This window comes from Ovis aries, chromosome 3, assembly GCF_016772045.2.
Source record: "Ovis aries strain OAR_USU_Benz2616 breed Rambouillet chromosome 3, ARS-UI_Ramb_v3.0, whole genome shotgun sequence".
NCBI lineage: Eukaryota > Metazoa > Chordata > Mammalia > Artiodactyla > Bovidae > Ovis > Ovis aries.
This window is the reverse complement of record NC_056056.1, coordinates 23,853,263-23,868,141: the sequence shown is the minus strand read 5'-3', so window position 1 is coordinate 23,868,141 and position 14,879 is coordinate 23,853,263. Positions and strand designations below refer to the sequence as shown.

The window sequence follows — 14,879 nt, the reverse complement described above, 5'->3', positions numbered from 1 at the left end:
TACACTTATGTCCTTTGTTGTTGGTGTTCAGTCGTGAAGTCGTGTCCAGCTGTCACCCCATGGACTGTAGCTGGCCAGACTCCTCTGTCCATGGGGTTTTCCAGGCAAGAATACTGGAGTGGGCTACCATTTCCTCCTTCAGCGGATCTTCCAGACCCAGGAACTGAACCCACGTCTTCTGCATTGGCAGGCGGATTCTTTAGCACTGAACTATCAGGAAAACCAAAATTTATGTCCTACTTTTAGGCAAATGGAGGACAAAGAGCTTTTCTTGTATCTGCTTCTTCTTCCTTGCCTCCAGCCCCAAATAATCCTTACACCAGAGTGGCATCTTTTGGGGTGGCATATTTTGCCACCCTGCATATAAAAGTCTCTAGATATTTCTGCTTCACTTTGGAAGGAACACTAAAATTTTATAGAATGGGGACAAGATCCAACTTTGTGCTGCCCAGGTGTTAATATTTCATGTTTTCCCAAGGCCAAGTCAGAGCTGTGTCAGGCAGCATGGCTCCCCTACCTCAAGCCAGCATGGAGACGGCAAGTTCACAGGTCATAGATGTGGTCCTTTGTAAGTAAGTGTGCAGGAGATCGCAGAAAGGGATTTCTCAAAGGGGAAACTGAGCAGTTATCACTGGGGCCGGGCTGAGCATGTGGTAGGTAGTAAGTAATGAGAGATTGGAGGGATTTTTTTTTTCATATATTTCCCATGTCTAAATGATTATTATTTTTTAGTAATGAACATGTATTACTTTTATAAATAAATAAAGCCTGCATTATTTACAGTTAATTAGAAGCAGTATCGATTATTTAATTGGTAGGTGAAAACTAAAAATAGCAATTTAAAAGTTAAGACTTTGACTAATCAGTTCTTTCTTTTTTTCTGGTGAAACTCCCCTAGTTCAATACTTCTGAATTTTTAAGTGTCTCCTATAAAATGAATCATAGTTACCAGGCTTCAAAATCTTTATTAAATTATGCTTCTAATTACATTTAAATAGCTTAAAAGTATTGATTCATTTATATCATCTGTCCTGTTCATATATTCACTTTTGTTAAATAATCATCTATAGTACTCATTTAGAAAAACATTTTTGAGAAAATAACTTGTCAAAGCAGAAGATTGACAACATATTTAAATGATTTGCTGTTTTTCATCCCCCTTTACATTAAGCTATAAGCTGAGGAGCATTGATTTTCCTGTTTCCTTGGAATTCCTTATTTATATAGATTGCTTTAGGCTTAAATAGGAAGAAGATGTTGAGTTATTATAGTCTTTGTTTTTTAATTAAAATAATGGATTATTCTAATAGAGTTAATTTCCTATTTTAGTTTTTGCTTGGCCGTGCTTCACCACTTCTGGGATCTTTGTTCCCCAACCAGAGATCAAACCCAGGTCAGGGCAGTGAAGGGACTGGGTTCTAACCACTGGGCAACCAGGGAATTCCACTAACCTATTTTGCTCAAATGTTTACATATATTTTATTTTTTTATTTTTATTTTTCAAATGTTTACATTTATTTTAAAGTTTATGGTTTACTGTTTTATGTATTACCTTTCAACATCATCAGATTGTCAGTGGAACAAGTAAGGTATGAAAAGGGCAATAAAATTAGAATAAATATCATGCTATTTCCTTTTGAATGCCTCAGTTTGGTGAACCGCAATTCATTTTTATCTTCCCCCACCCCACTCATTTCTTTACTGGTCTTGAATGTGTTTTCCTCTTTCTGGATAGTTGCGGGTGTGTGTGCTCAGTTGCTCAGTCTTGTCCAACTCTTTGCGGGCCCCATGGACTATGGCCCACCAAGCTCCTTTGCCCGTGGAATTTTCCAGGCATGAATACTGGAGTGGGTTGCTGTGTACTTCTTCAGGGGATCTTCCTGACCCAGGGATCGAACCCACGTCTCTTATGTCTCCTGCACTGGTAGGCAGATTCTTTACCACTAGTGCCACCTGGGAAGCTCCAGTTGCAAAGGTAGGGGAGAAAAATTCTTTTTCCTTCTACCCTACTAGATTCTGAAATCAACTACGACCCAGTAAATTGAACTAACAAAGAACCGATTAATAAGGAAAAAAAAACCATGCACTTCTACTTACTATGTTTTAGGGACATGGGCGCCTTCACAAGGAAATGAAGACCTGAGGAAGTTAAACCTGGTCAGTGTTACACTAGGTTGGATGAAGAGTGGAAAGATGTGGGAAACCTTGACAGGACACAGGGTCTGAGCTCAGGATGGTCAAGTGGGAGAGACTTGGCAGCTTGTCTGTCTGTTTTTCCCTGCCTTCCCTCTGTCTTTGGAGATAAGGTTGCACCTTTCCTCCAGGTGTAGAGAGAGCACCTCCCACATGAAGATCTTAAGACCTGCTCCAGAGGAAGGTTGACGTCCTTCCTTAAACCTGCCATTTATCAGTTTATCTTTTGCATGTTGAAAATGGTGATATGTCTGTGAATGTTTTTCATTTTTTGAGCAGAAAGACCTAAATATAGAACTTTGGACTTTGGCAAATCGTTGGCATTCAGATTTTTGTTAAATAAATTGCCACTTTGTATCTTATGCTTGAACTTCCCAGGTGTCTTAGTGGTAAAGAATCTCCTGCAGTGTGGGAGACGTGGGTTTGATTCCTGGCTTGGGAAGATTCCCCTGCAGGAAGAAATGGTAACCACACCAGTATTCTTGCTTAGAAAATCCCATGGACAGAGGAGCCTGGTGGGCTACAGTTCATGGTGGTCACAAAAGGCTTGGACATGACTAAGAGACTAAACAGCAGTCTTAAATTTAAGTCAAAATCTGAGTGACGACTTACATTTTACTCTTATTATTTGTCATACCTTTAGAGCTCAAGTAGGTTTTAAAATTGATTATTAGACTAAGTGTGTGGTATGTAACCCGCATTGATTGATGCATTTCTGTTCATTTACTTTTCCCCCCATTAGATAAGGAGTCCTTTTACCCACTGATAGATGTAAATTGGTGGGTGGACAGCGCAGTGATTTTGGCTCGTTGCTCTGGTGCTTTGACTGTTTCATCAGTGAAAACTTTGAAAAATTTACTGGGAAAATCATGTGAATGGTTTGAACCGTCGCCTCAAGTCACTGCTACCCATGATGGCGGATTTTTAAGTTTGGAGGTAATTCTTTCCTTTTTAAAGCAACAAGTCTGTTTGAGAGTAGTTGGGAAGATCCTCTGGAGAAGGGCATGGCAACCCACTCTAGCATTCTTGCCTGGAGAATCCCATGGACAGAGAAGCCTGGCGGGCTGCAGTCTGTGGGATTGCAAAGAGTCAGACGCGACTGAGTGACTGACCCTACTCACTACTACTGCGTATTACACCAGAAATTTAAATGTCTGATTTTTAATTTTGATTATCCCATTATTTAATCTTACTTTTTAAAACTAAAAGTTTGTTATTGGAATCAGAGCTTGAGTGCAGTATTAAAAAATCTGCTGTTTAGTTAGTTTAAAAAATTGCATTTGTATAAGAAAGAACAACATTTTTAGTCATTTTGTTTTCTATAAAGCACTTATCTCTAATGGACGTGATAGACTCCCCCCCTGCCCAGATTAGTTATTTAAAGACATAACTAATATTACTACCAAAGAAATACAGTCTTTAGCCTATTTCTGTGAAATATGACAACTTAAAACTTTTGGTTCTTCTGTTAAAAAATACTTGTTTATCATGTCAAAAAAATTTGAGATGAGTGTAGTATTTTAAAGTTATGTTTTGGTCATTGAACATTCTCATTTTATTTCCAAGTTAATGACCTTCGATAGTTTTCACTTCAATGCAATTTGACAGTTTTTTTTTAACCCGTAAGTTTGGTACTGATTCTCAAGATGTTCTTTAAAGAAAATCATATTTTAAAATCCAAGTCAACTCTGTTAAGTTTGGAATGAAAGTTGTCTTTAGCAGGCAGCCTTCAGACTCAGAACTTTGTGCAGCTTCAGACATTGTTTAAAAGTTGGGCAGAGGGGTAGCTGTTCTTGGTAGAGCAAATAAATACCTTCATGTTCATTTGCTAAATGGATTGAAACACATCATCTTTTCACAGCAGGTACAAAAATATCAAAAGGAAAGAAATTAACATTCTCCTTTATTTCCCTAAAATAATTACCAAGCATATATTGTACCAGACCGTATTAATAATCTATTATTAAAGCAAGCTTTAGTTTTAGAGATTTGGAACCAGTGACTTGTGTGCATATTTCTGGAGTTGATGTATATAGAGTTTGTTTTTGGATTCCTTTGAATTCCATGCTGAGTCTTAATCACACCGCTGATGTAATGCATCAAACCAGAGTAGAATTAAAACGCTTTTTCTATTAGTTCTAAACTCTTGTCTTTAGTTCCTCACTGTTCATTTAACATCTCCTTTTCCAATTCAGTGCGAGATTAAACTTGCCCCCAAACGATCTCGTTTGGAGACGAGGGCGGGAGAAGATGACGAAGAAGAGGATTCGGATTCTGATCAGGAAATCTCTGCCAAGACTCGCTACTTTGGCTATATAAAACAGGGCCTGTACTTAGTGACCGAGATGGAACGGTTCGCACCGCCCCGGAAACGCCCGCGAACCATTACTAAAAACTACCGCCTGGTGAGCCTGCGGTCCACGACCCCGGAGGAGCTCTACCAGAGGAAGGTGAGGGTGTCCTGTTACTGGGCGTGGTCACAGATTCAGTTGTGATTCTGTTGAGAAAAACACTTTTTTAAATAAAGGAATAAATTTAAAGAGGGATTGTTATATCAATATGTTGCAAACGTCAGTATGATGGAGCTTCTGAAAATGCCACTGCTCTTTGTGACTGCTCTGTGCCTGAGCGATCACACACGAGTGGTGGATGGGAGGTGAGCTCACCTGGACCGTCGTCCCCTTGGTGGCTCTGCCCAGGTTTTCTCTCCGCTTTGTGTGGCCTTCGGCTGTCACCTCCCCTGTGCCGAGGACAGCTGTCTGCTCAGACTGCAGCTGGGGAGGGAGGAACTTGCAGGCTGGATATCTAGTCGGGGGTTTGCCTGGGAAGCAGAGCCGATCAGCACTGAGTACTCCACGTGTCTGTGCTGCAGCGTCAGGACACGAGTCCTGGCGAAGGACTCTGGATATCGCCCTGCTTGTGCTGGCTCTGCTGGTTTACTCTGTAAGCATGGGCACTTTACCTCTGTTTGTCATTTTTTCTGGTAAAGTGCTTATATAGATACTTGTTCTCTCTGCCCCTCATCATGTTTGTGAGCTTCTGGTGCCACAGGGCACATGGGGGTGGTTAAGAGTGCGTGACCTCCACTATCGCCGTTCATTCTGCCATCATAGTGACGCTGCGACAGCTCAGTAACATCACATTCCTGTTCATTTCCTTGTCCAAAGATCGAAAGTGAAGAGTATGAGGAAGCCTTGTCCCTGGCTCAGACCTACGGCCTGGACACTGACCTGGTGTACCAGAGGCAGTGGAGGAAGTCAGCGGTCAACATTGCTTCAATTCAGAATTACTTGGTATGTTTACATAGTTTGATACCATGTAGTAAGAGTCATAGTTCTTCCCCTGGTGGCCTAGATGGTAAAGAATCTGCCTGCAGTGCGGGAGAATTGGGTTCAATCTCTGGGTTGGGAAGATCCCCTGCAGAAGGTAAGGTTCATACTTAAAGGACTGTCTCATGGCTGTAGGGCTTCATATTGGAATACTTTTCACTGATGACTTTTCTTTGTGAAGCGTTTTATTCAACCTGGAAAAATGATCTTGTTTTCAGATTCTGTTGGCTCTGCAACTGGATTGTTGGTACCAAAGACCTGTGTGCGAATATTCCCTGATAAACCAGCCAAATACCTGGTCTTGGCCTAACCCTTTCCCTTCATCTGCCTCAGTCACCTCGGTTCACTGCCATGAGTCAGGGTCCTGTCAAGAGTCAGGAAGGACCCACACAGGAATTTGGAGAGAGACAGTTTTAATACAGAGAATTATTTTTTGGTAACGAGAGATTAAGTGTATGAGGGAAAAGAGAATTCTAAGGAATAACCTGGGGCTGAAGGGAATGTTTCCAAGGAGGTAGAAAACTCAGAGGGGAGGTGGAGGTCAGCTAGAGACTGGTAAGTAGGAAACGCCCCCACTAGCAAGAAGGCTGGAAGATAAGGAACCATGGCTAGGACTAACAAAAAATTTCCCACTGGAGTGAAGGCAAGCCTACTTTAGGAAGCTTCCCATTCAGGTTCACTGGGGAGGAGTCTGTCCATGGGAGTGCAGTCAGCGCCAAGTGGGAAGTTGTTCTCTGAAGGAGGAAGCGGGCAGAAAGCATTACTGCTGGCTACCCAGACCCAGGAGGTAGGAGAACCAGCGCACACCTGCGCTGGAGACCAGAGGGTCTTCCTCTGCAGGGCCCGCCCCCTGCAGCGCCCTCTGTTGACAAAGCTTAGTATCATGTCGGCCCCAAATGGGAGATGCTGTTTCTCTCAGCTAGCTTTGAAGAATGCTTTTGAAGCTGAGAGGCAAAAAATAGATAACTGACACATCAGTCTTGTCAGTACCCCCTTTTTGCTTAAATTCTACAACTGTATCCTCCTTACTACCACATTACCACAGTTACAGTTACTATGCAGCTTGTTAATTTGGATCCTTGGTCCCTTTATAAGAAGTAGTTGAACGCATTCCTATTTTTAGCAGATTGTGACTTCTCATTTAGAAAGGAAAATATGTTTACACTTAGAAATATTCTAAGAAATGTTGGGAAATTTTCGTGGTAATTGTTTTCCCTAAATTTATGTATATGAGTAATAAAAAAAACAATAATCTGAAAAAATTGTATGTAATACATTGATGCTTTAAACCAAACAGAAAGATAAACTGTTAATACAAATATCATATCAGAGATAAGAGAGCATGACGGATATTGAAATAAAGGGAGAAGACAAAGTTGCTTGTGTTTTCTCTAGAGTATCAGAACACCTAACCTATTTTATCTTTCTTCCTTCTTTTGTGGCTCAGGACAGTGAGCTCATGAGTTCGTGTGTATTCACTTAATGGCCTTTCCTGTAACACAATAAAAGGCAGTTTTGGTCTCTGATGGAGTTGACAGATGTTGAAGAGACAAATCATGTACTTTTTTTTTTTTTTTTTAATTGGGGGAAATGCTTAATTCAGCAAAAATAGATAGGAAGTAAAGAGTAGAAGCTCTGTGCCAGAGATGGTGAAGGGGTACCGGAGTGGCATAAATAGGGCCTTACTTTTAGGGAGCTTTTAATCTTACTGAGAAGACAAGCTTCATGCCTAACGTACTTTGGCCATACAAGTGATTGCAGACAAATGCTATGGGAACTCAGTGAAGGTAGCAATCATTTTAGACTCTGCTATGGAAGTCTTTATATAGGAAGATGTTTGGGGCAGGGATTGGAAAGGATTCAAAGTAGAGTTAGAAGAGATGAAGGTGTTGTTAATGGGACCAGTGGTATGAGCAAATTAAAGGAAAAGGATCTTGACTCAGAAGGCCGGTGACTAATCTGTTTTATTCATTGCTATATTTTCATGGCACACAGATGGTACTCAGTAAATATTATTTCTTGGATGCATAAATGGGCTCTGTAAGTAAACCAGCCTGTTGAATGTGATATTCCATGATAGTGGACACTGGGGCCTATGATTAGATATATTGATTTGGGCTCAAGTGGGAAACCTTGCCAAGGTGTTAAGTGTTAATGACATGGACTGGTATAGAGGCCACAGACATGGAGAGGGGGATGTGAATTCAGAGACTCCAGAGGAAAGAACTGATATGAGGGAATATGTAAAGGAACATAGAGGGTATGAGCCAGATTTTACTCTAAATTTGTATCCACAAAGACTCTAGGAAGAGAGCAAGTCAGGGATTTCGAATGGAGTCAGAGAAAGCTGTTGGAGGGAAGACTGGCCCTTGGTCTTCCCAGAGAACAGCATGGCATGATTCTTCATGACTGAATCATCGTCTGTGCTTTGGGGTACAGCTCCTGGCCAAGTAAATACAGAACCTTGATACATGAAACAAAACGTTAGTTAAACAAGGTTAAGCATGTTTGTCATAGTAGGATAAATCTTGTCTTTTTTATTTTCTATTCTTTCATACAGCCCAAATGCAAACTAAAGAACAACTGAAAATTTTGGGAAGATCTATGTTTCCCAAAAAAAGTCATCTGAGCTTTGTGTTTCAGTGTGTTTCATTAGAAGAAGGAAAGCAGGTGGAATCATATTCCCTATATTCAGTCCTAATCACCATTAGGAAAAAAAAGATTTTTAATGGTGAGGTGCTCCAGCAGCTGCCTGTGGCTATGCTCTTAGGTAGCTAGCTGTGATTCTGGAAGGCAGTTCTCAGGTGCTATCAGATGTCATGGGTTCTTTAATGCCTCTGTTTTTCATTTTCTCTGTATCCAGAGTAAAATAAAGAAACGATCCTGGGTTCTTCATGAGTGTTTGGAAAGAGTTCCTGAAAATGTGGATGCCGCCAAGGAACTGCTTCAATATGGATTAAAAGGCACAGACCTGGAGGCTCTTTTAGCCATAGGGAAAGGAGCAGATGATGGCAGGTTGGTTACAGAAAGATTTGGATTCAAAAGTGAAGGTGACTTTTTGAAAACTTTTTAAACTGAGACATTGGAAAGGGTCAACTTTCTTTATTTAGGTTACTCTGCAATGGAGCAGTTGGTTTGACTAATGCTTTTTTTTAATCTGAGATCACAGTTTTTTTTCTTCTGAGTGAAATATGTTTACATATGATAACTTGATGCTAAGAAAAGAGCAAATTCTACAAACATTTATTGAATGCTTGCAGTGTCTAAGCTGTGGATTTAAGGTGATGCATACCTGGGCATGCTTACTGGTCAAATGAACCACTGTAGGCAAGCCTGAGTTTCATTCACTTTCTTCATCTGTATCGTTGTATCCTTCCTCAGAGCATTATCTTGATTAAATTATTTATCTTGTGAAACTGCCTCATAAACTTTTAAGCACCATACAAATGTCAGTTAATAATAAAGTTATTTGACAGGGGCTGCTGTTCATCAGACATTTGGAACATTATATACATGGTATATAAACGTGATGGTGTGTTGATAAGTAATTTAAATGAAACCAACTTTCATTACCATTTTAAGACCTTCAATAGAAGTGGTTCACATTATAAATTTTGGGCAACATTTTCTTCATAGGCTGTTTTACATTGCATCACTGTAACCTCCCATGTTTTCCTAAGCAGCTTTCATTTTCTTGGTATTCAGAGTTCCTACGTGTGATGATTACTGATGACTTCTTGCCCACCCCATGGATATAAATGAGAGAATCACTTTGGTTATAACATGGCCAAAGCTTTCTTTTAAATGGTTGGTTGTTTCTGTTTCTGCAGAAACCAACTTAATAAAATCAAAGTAGGGAAAAGTACTTCTTCACTATATGAAATATATATATAAAGAAAACATACTCCAAGGAAATTTGACTTTTTTTTTTTTTCCACAGATTTACACTCCCTGGTGAGGTGGACATTGACAGTATCTCCTACGAGGAACTTTCCCCACCTGAAGAAGAACCTGCCGAGAAGAAAAAGGAGAAGGAGCTCAAAAAGAGACGAGAACTACTTAAATTAGTGAACTTTTCAAAGTAAATGATATATTACTGTTCATTTGGTAATTTTTTTAAAATAGTGATCTGAGTGTGTTCCTTACTAGTGATAATTGCTCTACATTATTTCAGCAACTCAAGTCAAATGCATTTAGTAGTATTGTAGCCCTGTGCTTCTGTGCATTGTCCTATGAGTATGGGGCTTAATAGAATATTGATCATTTTTATTCTATTTTAGATCTTAGAGAAATGTGCTTGCAGGTAAATATAAGTGGCCTAATATAGTTTTTCAAAACAGGTTAACGCTGGAACAAAAGGAACTTTGCCGTTGTAGACTGAAATTATTAACCTACTTAGATCGGCTTGCAACATACGAGGTAAAGGGTAGTTTTAATCAAAGCAATTATGTTCGTTTGATCTGTCATTGCACATGCTGTGCCTGCCTATGCTGTGGGATATTCCTGGTCTTTAGAACTATTTATGTGGGAAAAATTTGCGCAGAAGCATGTTCTTTTGTATATCATTTTTGCTAAACATTAGGGATTCGTAAGGGGCCAGAAGTTGCTTTGTAGAAGCAACTTTGATCCCTGCTTCCCAACCCAGGGATCGAACTTGGGTCTCCTGCATTGAAGGTCAACTCTTTACTATCTAAGTCATCAGGAAAACCCTTCAAAAGGTGAGAAATTTATACTAAATCCTGGGAAACTTGAACGATGAGGGTCACATGAAAAGCAATCTAAACTATGTATATTTTATGAAATGCTTCTCACACCTTTATCAAATCTGACAGAACAGGGCACTATTGAAATGTCCAAATGGGACATTTGTGTTTGCTGCCCTGAAGAAACAATTTTGAAGTTTGCTCTAAGTTCAAGTGTCTAAATTTGGCCATCGTTAGGATCAAAGTTTCTGCTGTAGAAGCAGTAGAAATGTGTGCATTATTTCAGCATCTGTGTTTCCTAGATTTACAATCCTTTTCATTTATTTTTATTTTACATTTAAACTTTTGGTTATGGTAGATAGCTGTCTATAGTAGCAAATTCAGTATCCACTGGAGTTTAGTAATATGAATATTCTGACTTGCTTTATTTTAATGATTTATTAATGTCTTGAATTTAGTTGGCTAGACTTTGATTCTAATGATGGCCAAAATTAGACACTTGAACTTAGAGCAAACTGCAAAATTGTTTCTTCAGGGCAGCAAACACAAACGTCCCATTTGGACATTTCAGTAGTGCCTTGTCCTATCAGATTTGATAAAGGTGTGAGAAGCATTTCATAAAATACACATAGTTTAGATTGTTTTTCATGTGACCCTTATCATGTGACCCCAGGATTTAGTATAAATTTCTCACCTTTTGAAGGGCTTCCCTGGTGACGCAGATGGTAAAGAGTTGACCTTCAATGCAGGAGACCCAAGTTTGATCCCTGGGTTGGGAAGATCTCCTGGAGAAGGGAGTGGCTGCTTACTCCAGTATTCTTACTTGGAGAATTCCATGGACAGAGGAGCTTGGCGGGTTATAGTCCATAGGGGTCAACAAAGAGTCTACAGGGCTTAACAGTTAACACTTTCACTTCCACTTTCTCACCTTTGAAGTTTGACTTCATTTGCAGGTTGCTTCCTCCGTCTGTCTGAACCTCCCTTTTAGGGGCATGCCTTGACTCTTGCTACTGGCACATAATAGGGACTCAGTACATGTCATGTGTAGTAATGTGATACATGGCCCCAGAACAGTGGAGATACTTAGTACTCCTGATGCCTGTAGGCAAAGAAAAGCATTTGATTCTTCATCAGTAAATATAACAAATATTTTCAAACAAAATACTAGTGGCAAGAGAACTATTTCTATGTTGTTTAGAAAGCATGGTAATTTTATATCATTTCATGCAAACAAGTTACAGAACATTTCTAATAGTTTTATCTGTAGTACAACTAGCTTGACTAGTGGCTGGTCATATTATTTTAAAGCATATTCCTTTATTATGTCTGAGTTCTATGATATTTAGAGGTAATATATAAAATTGCTGATGCTGGTACAGCTATAGTTTATTATTTTTTATACTTAGTTTTAGTTTCACTGATGAGATCTTAAAAAAGTTCCATAAAATGTTCAGAGTTTCATTATCCAGTTAATTTTCTGTTTTTATTCTTCAGTTATTGAATCACTATTTCCTATTTGACAGTTCAGTTCAGTTCAGTCGCTCAGTCGTGTCCGACTTTGCAATCCCATGAATCGCGCGCGGCACACCAGGCTTCCCTGTCCATCACCATCTCACGGAGTTCACTCAGACTCATGTCCATCGAGTCTGTGATGCCATCCAGCCATCTCATCCTCTGTCGTCCCCTTCTCCTCCTGCTCCCAATCCCTCCCAGCATCAGAGTCTTTTCCAGTGAGTCAACTCTTCTCATGAGGTGGCCAAAGTACTGGAGTTTCAGCTTTCGCATCATTCCTTCCAAAGAAATCCCAGGGCTGATCTCCTTCAGGATGGACTGGTTGGATCTTCCTGCAGTCCAAGGGACTGTCAAGAGTCTTCTCCAACACCACAGTTCAAAAGCATCAATTATTCGGCACTCAGCCTTCTTCACAATCCAACTCTCACATCCATACCATGACCATAGGAAAAACCATAGCCTCGACTAGACAGACCTTAGTCGGCAAAGTAATGTCTCTGCTTTTGAATATGCTGTCTAGTTTGGTCATAACTTTTCTTCCAAGGAGTAAGCAAGTACATTTATTATTACATGGTAATAGTGACATTTAAAGTGTTTGTTGAGCCCACAAAAAGAGAATTAAGCTAAGCTTTTCAAAAGTAGGTGAAATTGATGAATTTGGCCATTAAAACTTAGAAATGAAGATGTTCTAATATAACAGCTAACCAGCTAGATCATGGTAGAGATAGGCATTGCATTTTAATCACAAGGTGTGGCTTATTTTATTACTGTGATAAATGAGATTAAAATGGATTCATTTAAATTTTACAAGAGTGCCTATTTTACACCAGATGTCATGCCAGTGCTGGAGGTAGAGAGATGAACAAGGGATAATCCTTGTGGAGTCCTCATTATATAGGCAGTAAGTGATGATAATGAAGCTATGAAGAACTGATGGAGCATAATGGAGGAAAACATTAAATTTTTCCTGGGGATGTCCAAGAATATTCTTATGTAGGAAGTGGTATTCAACTAGTCCTTAAAAAAAGGAAGGGCGGCTTAGGGGGCTATAGGACTACCATGTAGGAGACGCGAGCGTGGATGCTCCATAAGGGTAGTGGTCTTGTTCACTGCAGTATCCCCCAACGCTCCGTACGAGACCTGGCTTCTTGAGATTAGGAGGAAAGATTTGTTGAGGAAACCAGTAGGTACGAGAATACCTTAAAAATATGAACAGATTTGTTGAGGACTTTTGTTTGTTAGCCAGTGTCTTATGTACTTAATTCAGGTTTTTTCTTGACAACCCTTTGAGGAAGGTGATGTATCCTCTCAATTTTATGGATGTGAGGCTTTAAGAAGGTAAGTATTTTGTCTAAATCAGTAGGAAGCAAGAGCCTCCTGTGAACATCCTTTTTCTTCCCCCTTTTCTTATCTCACTAGGTTAATGCAGTTAACAAATATTCGTGGTTATTTATTCTGTGAAAGGCAGCATGCTAGGTATCTGGAAAAGTGAAAATGAAAGAAAGTGTTAGTCACTCAGTTGTCTCGACTCTTTTTGACCCCCTGGACTGTAGTCCACCAGGCTCCTCTGTCCACGGAATTCTCCAGGCAAGAATACTGGAGTGGATTGCCATTCCCTTCTCCAGGGGATCTTCCCGACCCAGGGACTGAACCTGGGTCTGCTGCACTGAAGGCAGTTACCTGGGGTTTAGCATTAACGTGAGCGACACGAGCCTGAAGTCTCTGCTGCAGGGGAGACCTACGCTTGCTGCTGCCGTGGCTAGCTCCTGTCTGTCCTCAGCATTTCAGCTTCGTTGCCCACAGGGAGGCCTTCCTATGTGTTAACACCCTTCCTATGTGTGTGCGTTAACTGTTCCTATTGCCATTTGTCTTCCCGACTAGATTTTAGAGCTCCTAGGAGAGCAGGGAGGGCGTATTGTTCATGGTATCAGCACTCTGTCACAGTGCCCCTAGCACATAATTGACACCTAATAACTATCTGATTAAAGAATGAATAGTTTCATCTGCAGTTCACATGGATCACTCCAGCAGTAGCAGAGTTAGTCCAGAGTTCTCACACAGATGTGGCAGGTGCTCCTGGTACACAGCCGTGTGTAACTCTTGCTTCCTTGTTTTTACCAGGTGATGAATTTGGGTTGTCCTACTGTAATTAATTTCATAGCCTGTTTCATTTACTTCTGGATTAAAAAAAAATATTGACAGCATTTATAAATACAGCCATTTTTCAAATAAAGGCAAGAGTGCAGAGGTAGTACTTTAGTTAACAGTTCAGAGTTTAATTTAGATCTTATTTATTTAGGTAAACAGAGCTGTAATGGTTTTTAACGTAGTCTTGTCACCCATGTTTAAAAGCCTTTTCATGAAATCACGGCTTCCCCTCAGGAAATCCTTGGAGTACCTCATGCATCTGGACAGAGATATGATGCTGAATTCTTTAAGAAGTTCAGAAGTCAGAATATTGTTCTCTCAGCAAGAAGTTATGCTCGGGTAATTTCTTTTTGTGAATGAAACAATTACAGTTACTAACACTTTCAGGTCTTTGAGCCATGCTGTTAATGTTTCTGTGTGCGTATATCATTACATTTCCTTTTTAAAAAATTGTAATAGTAATAAATGTAGAGAAAATAGAATCATGTTGAAAATATTTTTTTCATCATTCAAGACTTCTAAAGATTATTTTTAGAGCACTAGATTGAGAAATGTGATACAGACGTGAAAAAAATCAGGAATATTTCAAACCACTTCATATCAGAACTGCATTAAAAAAACCCATTGTAAGGGTTTGATGTTGTCATACAAGATCACTTTGTTATTTCTAAGGTTCACATTAGAAGTGTACCCTTGCCTTCTGTACAGGAGAGTAATGTGCAGGCCCTGGAAATTCTGTTCACTTACCATGGGCCTGACCTGCTTCCTCACCGCCTGGCGATTCTCTCCAACTTCCCGGAGACCACATCACCACACCAGTATTCTGTTTTGCTGCCTGAAGCTTGGTATGTACTGTGTTCACTTTATTTTTTAAATCAGAATTTTTGTTTTATGTTAAATATCTTTAAAAAATTCTAATCTACTTAAACTTTTTTCTGATTATAAAATTATTTCTAAATTATTTTAAAGTGATTCAAATGTGTCAGCGTAACAA

At 39.7% G+C, this 14,879-nt stretch overlaps 1 protein-coding gene across 1 annotated transcript in view; it reads left to right on the top strand.

Annotated features, from left to right (window-relative positions):
* NBAS (NBAS subunit of NRZ tethering complex) overlaps positions 1-14,879 on the top strand; it is a 336,032-nt gene that overhangs the window by 89,992 nt on the left and 231,161 nt on the right. Inside the window, exons 14-21 of the mRNA XM_027966530.2 lie at positions 2,936-3,129; positions 4,389-4,643; positions 5,361-5,486; positions 8,386-8,537; positions 9,463-9,603; positions 9,863-9,941; positions 14,120-14,224; positions 14,594-14,730. Coding sequence (XP_027822331.1) covers positions 2,936-3,129; positions 4,389-4,643; positions 5,361-5,486; positions 8,386-8,537; positions 9,463-9,603; positions 9,863-9,941; positions 14,120-14,224; positions 14,594-14,730 — 1,189 coding nt within the window. The remainder of the gene's footprint in view (positions 1-2,935; positions 3,130-4,388; positions 4,644-5,360; positions 5,487-8,385; positions 8,538-9,462; positions 9,604-9,862; positions 9,942-14,119; positions 14,225-14,593; positions 14,731-14,879) is intronic.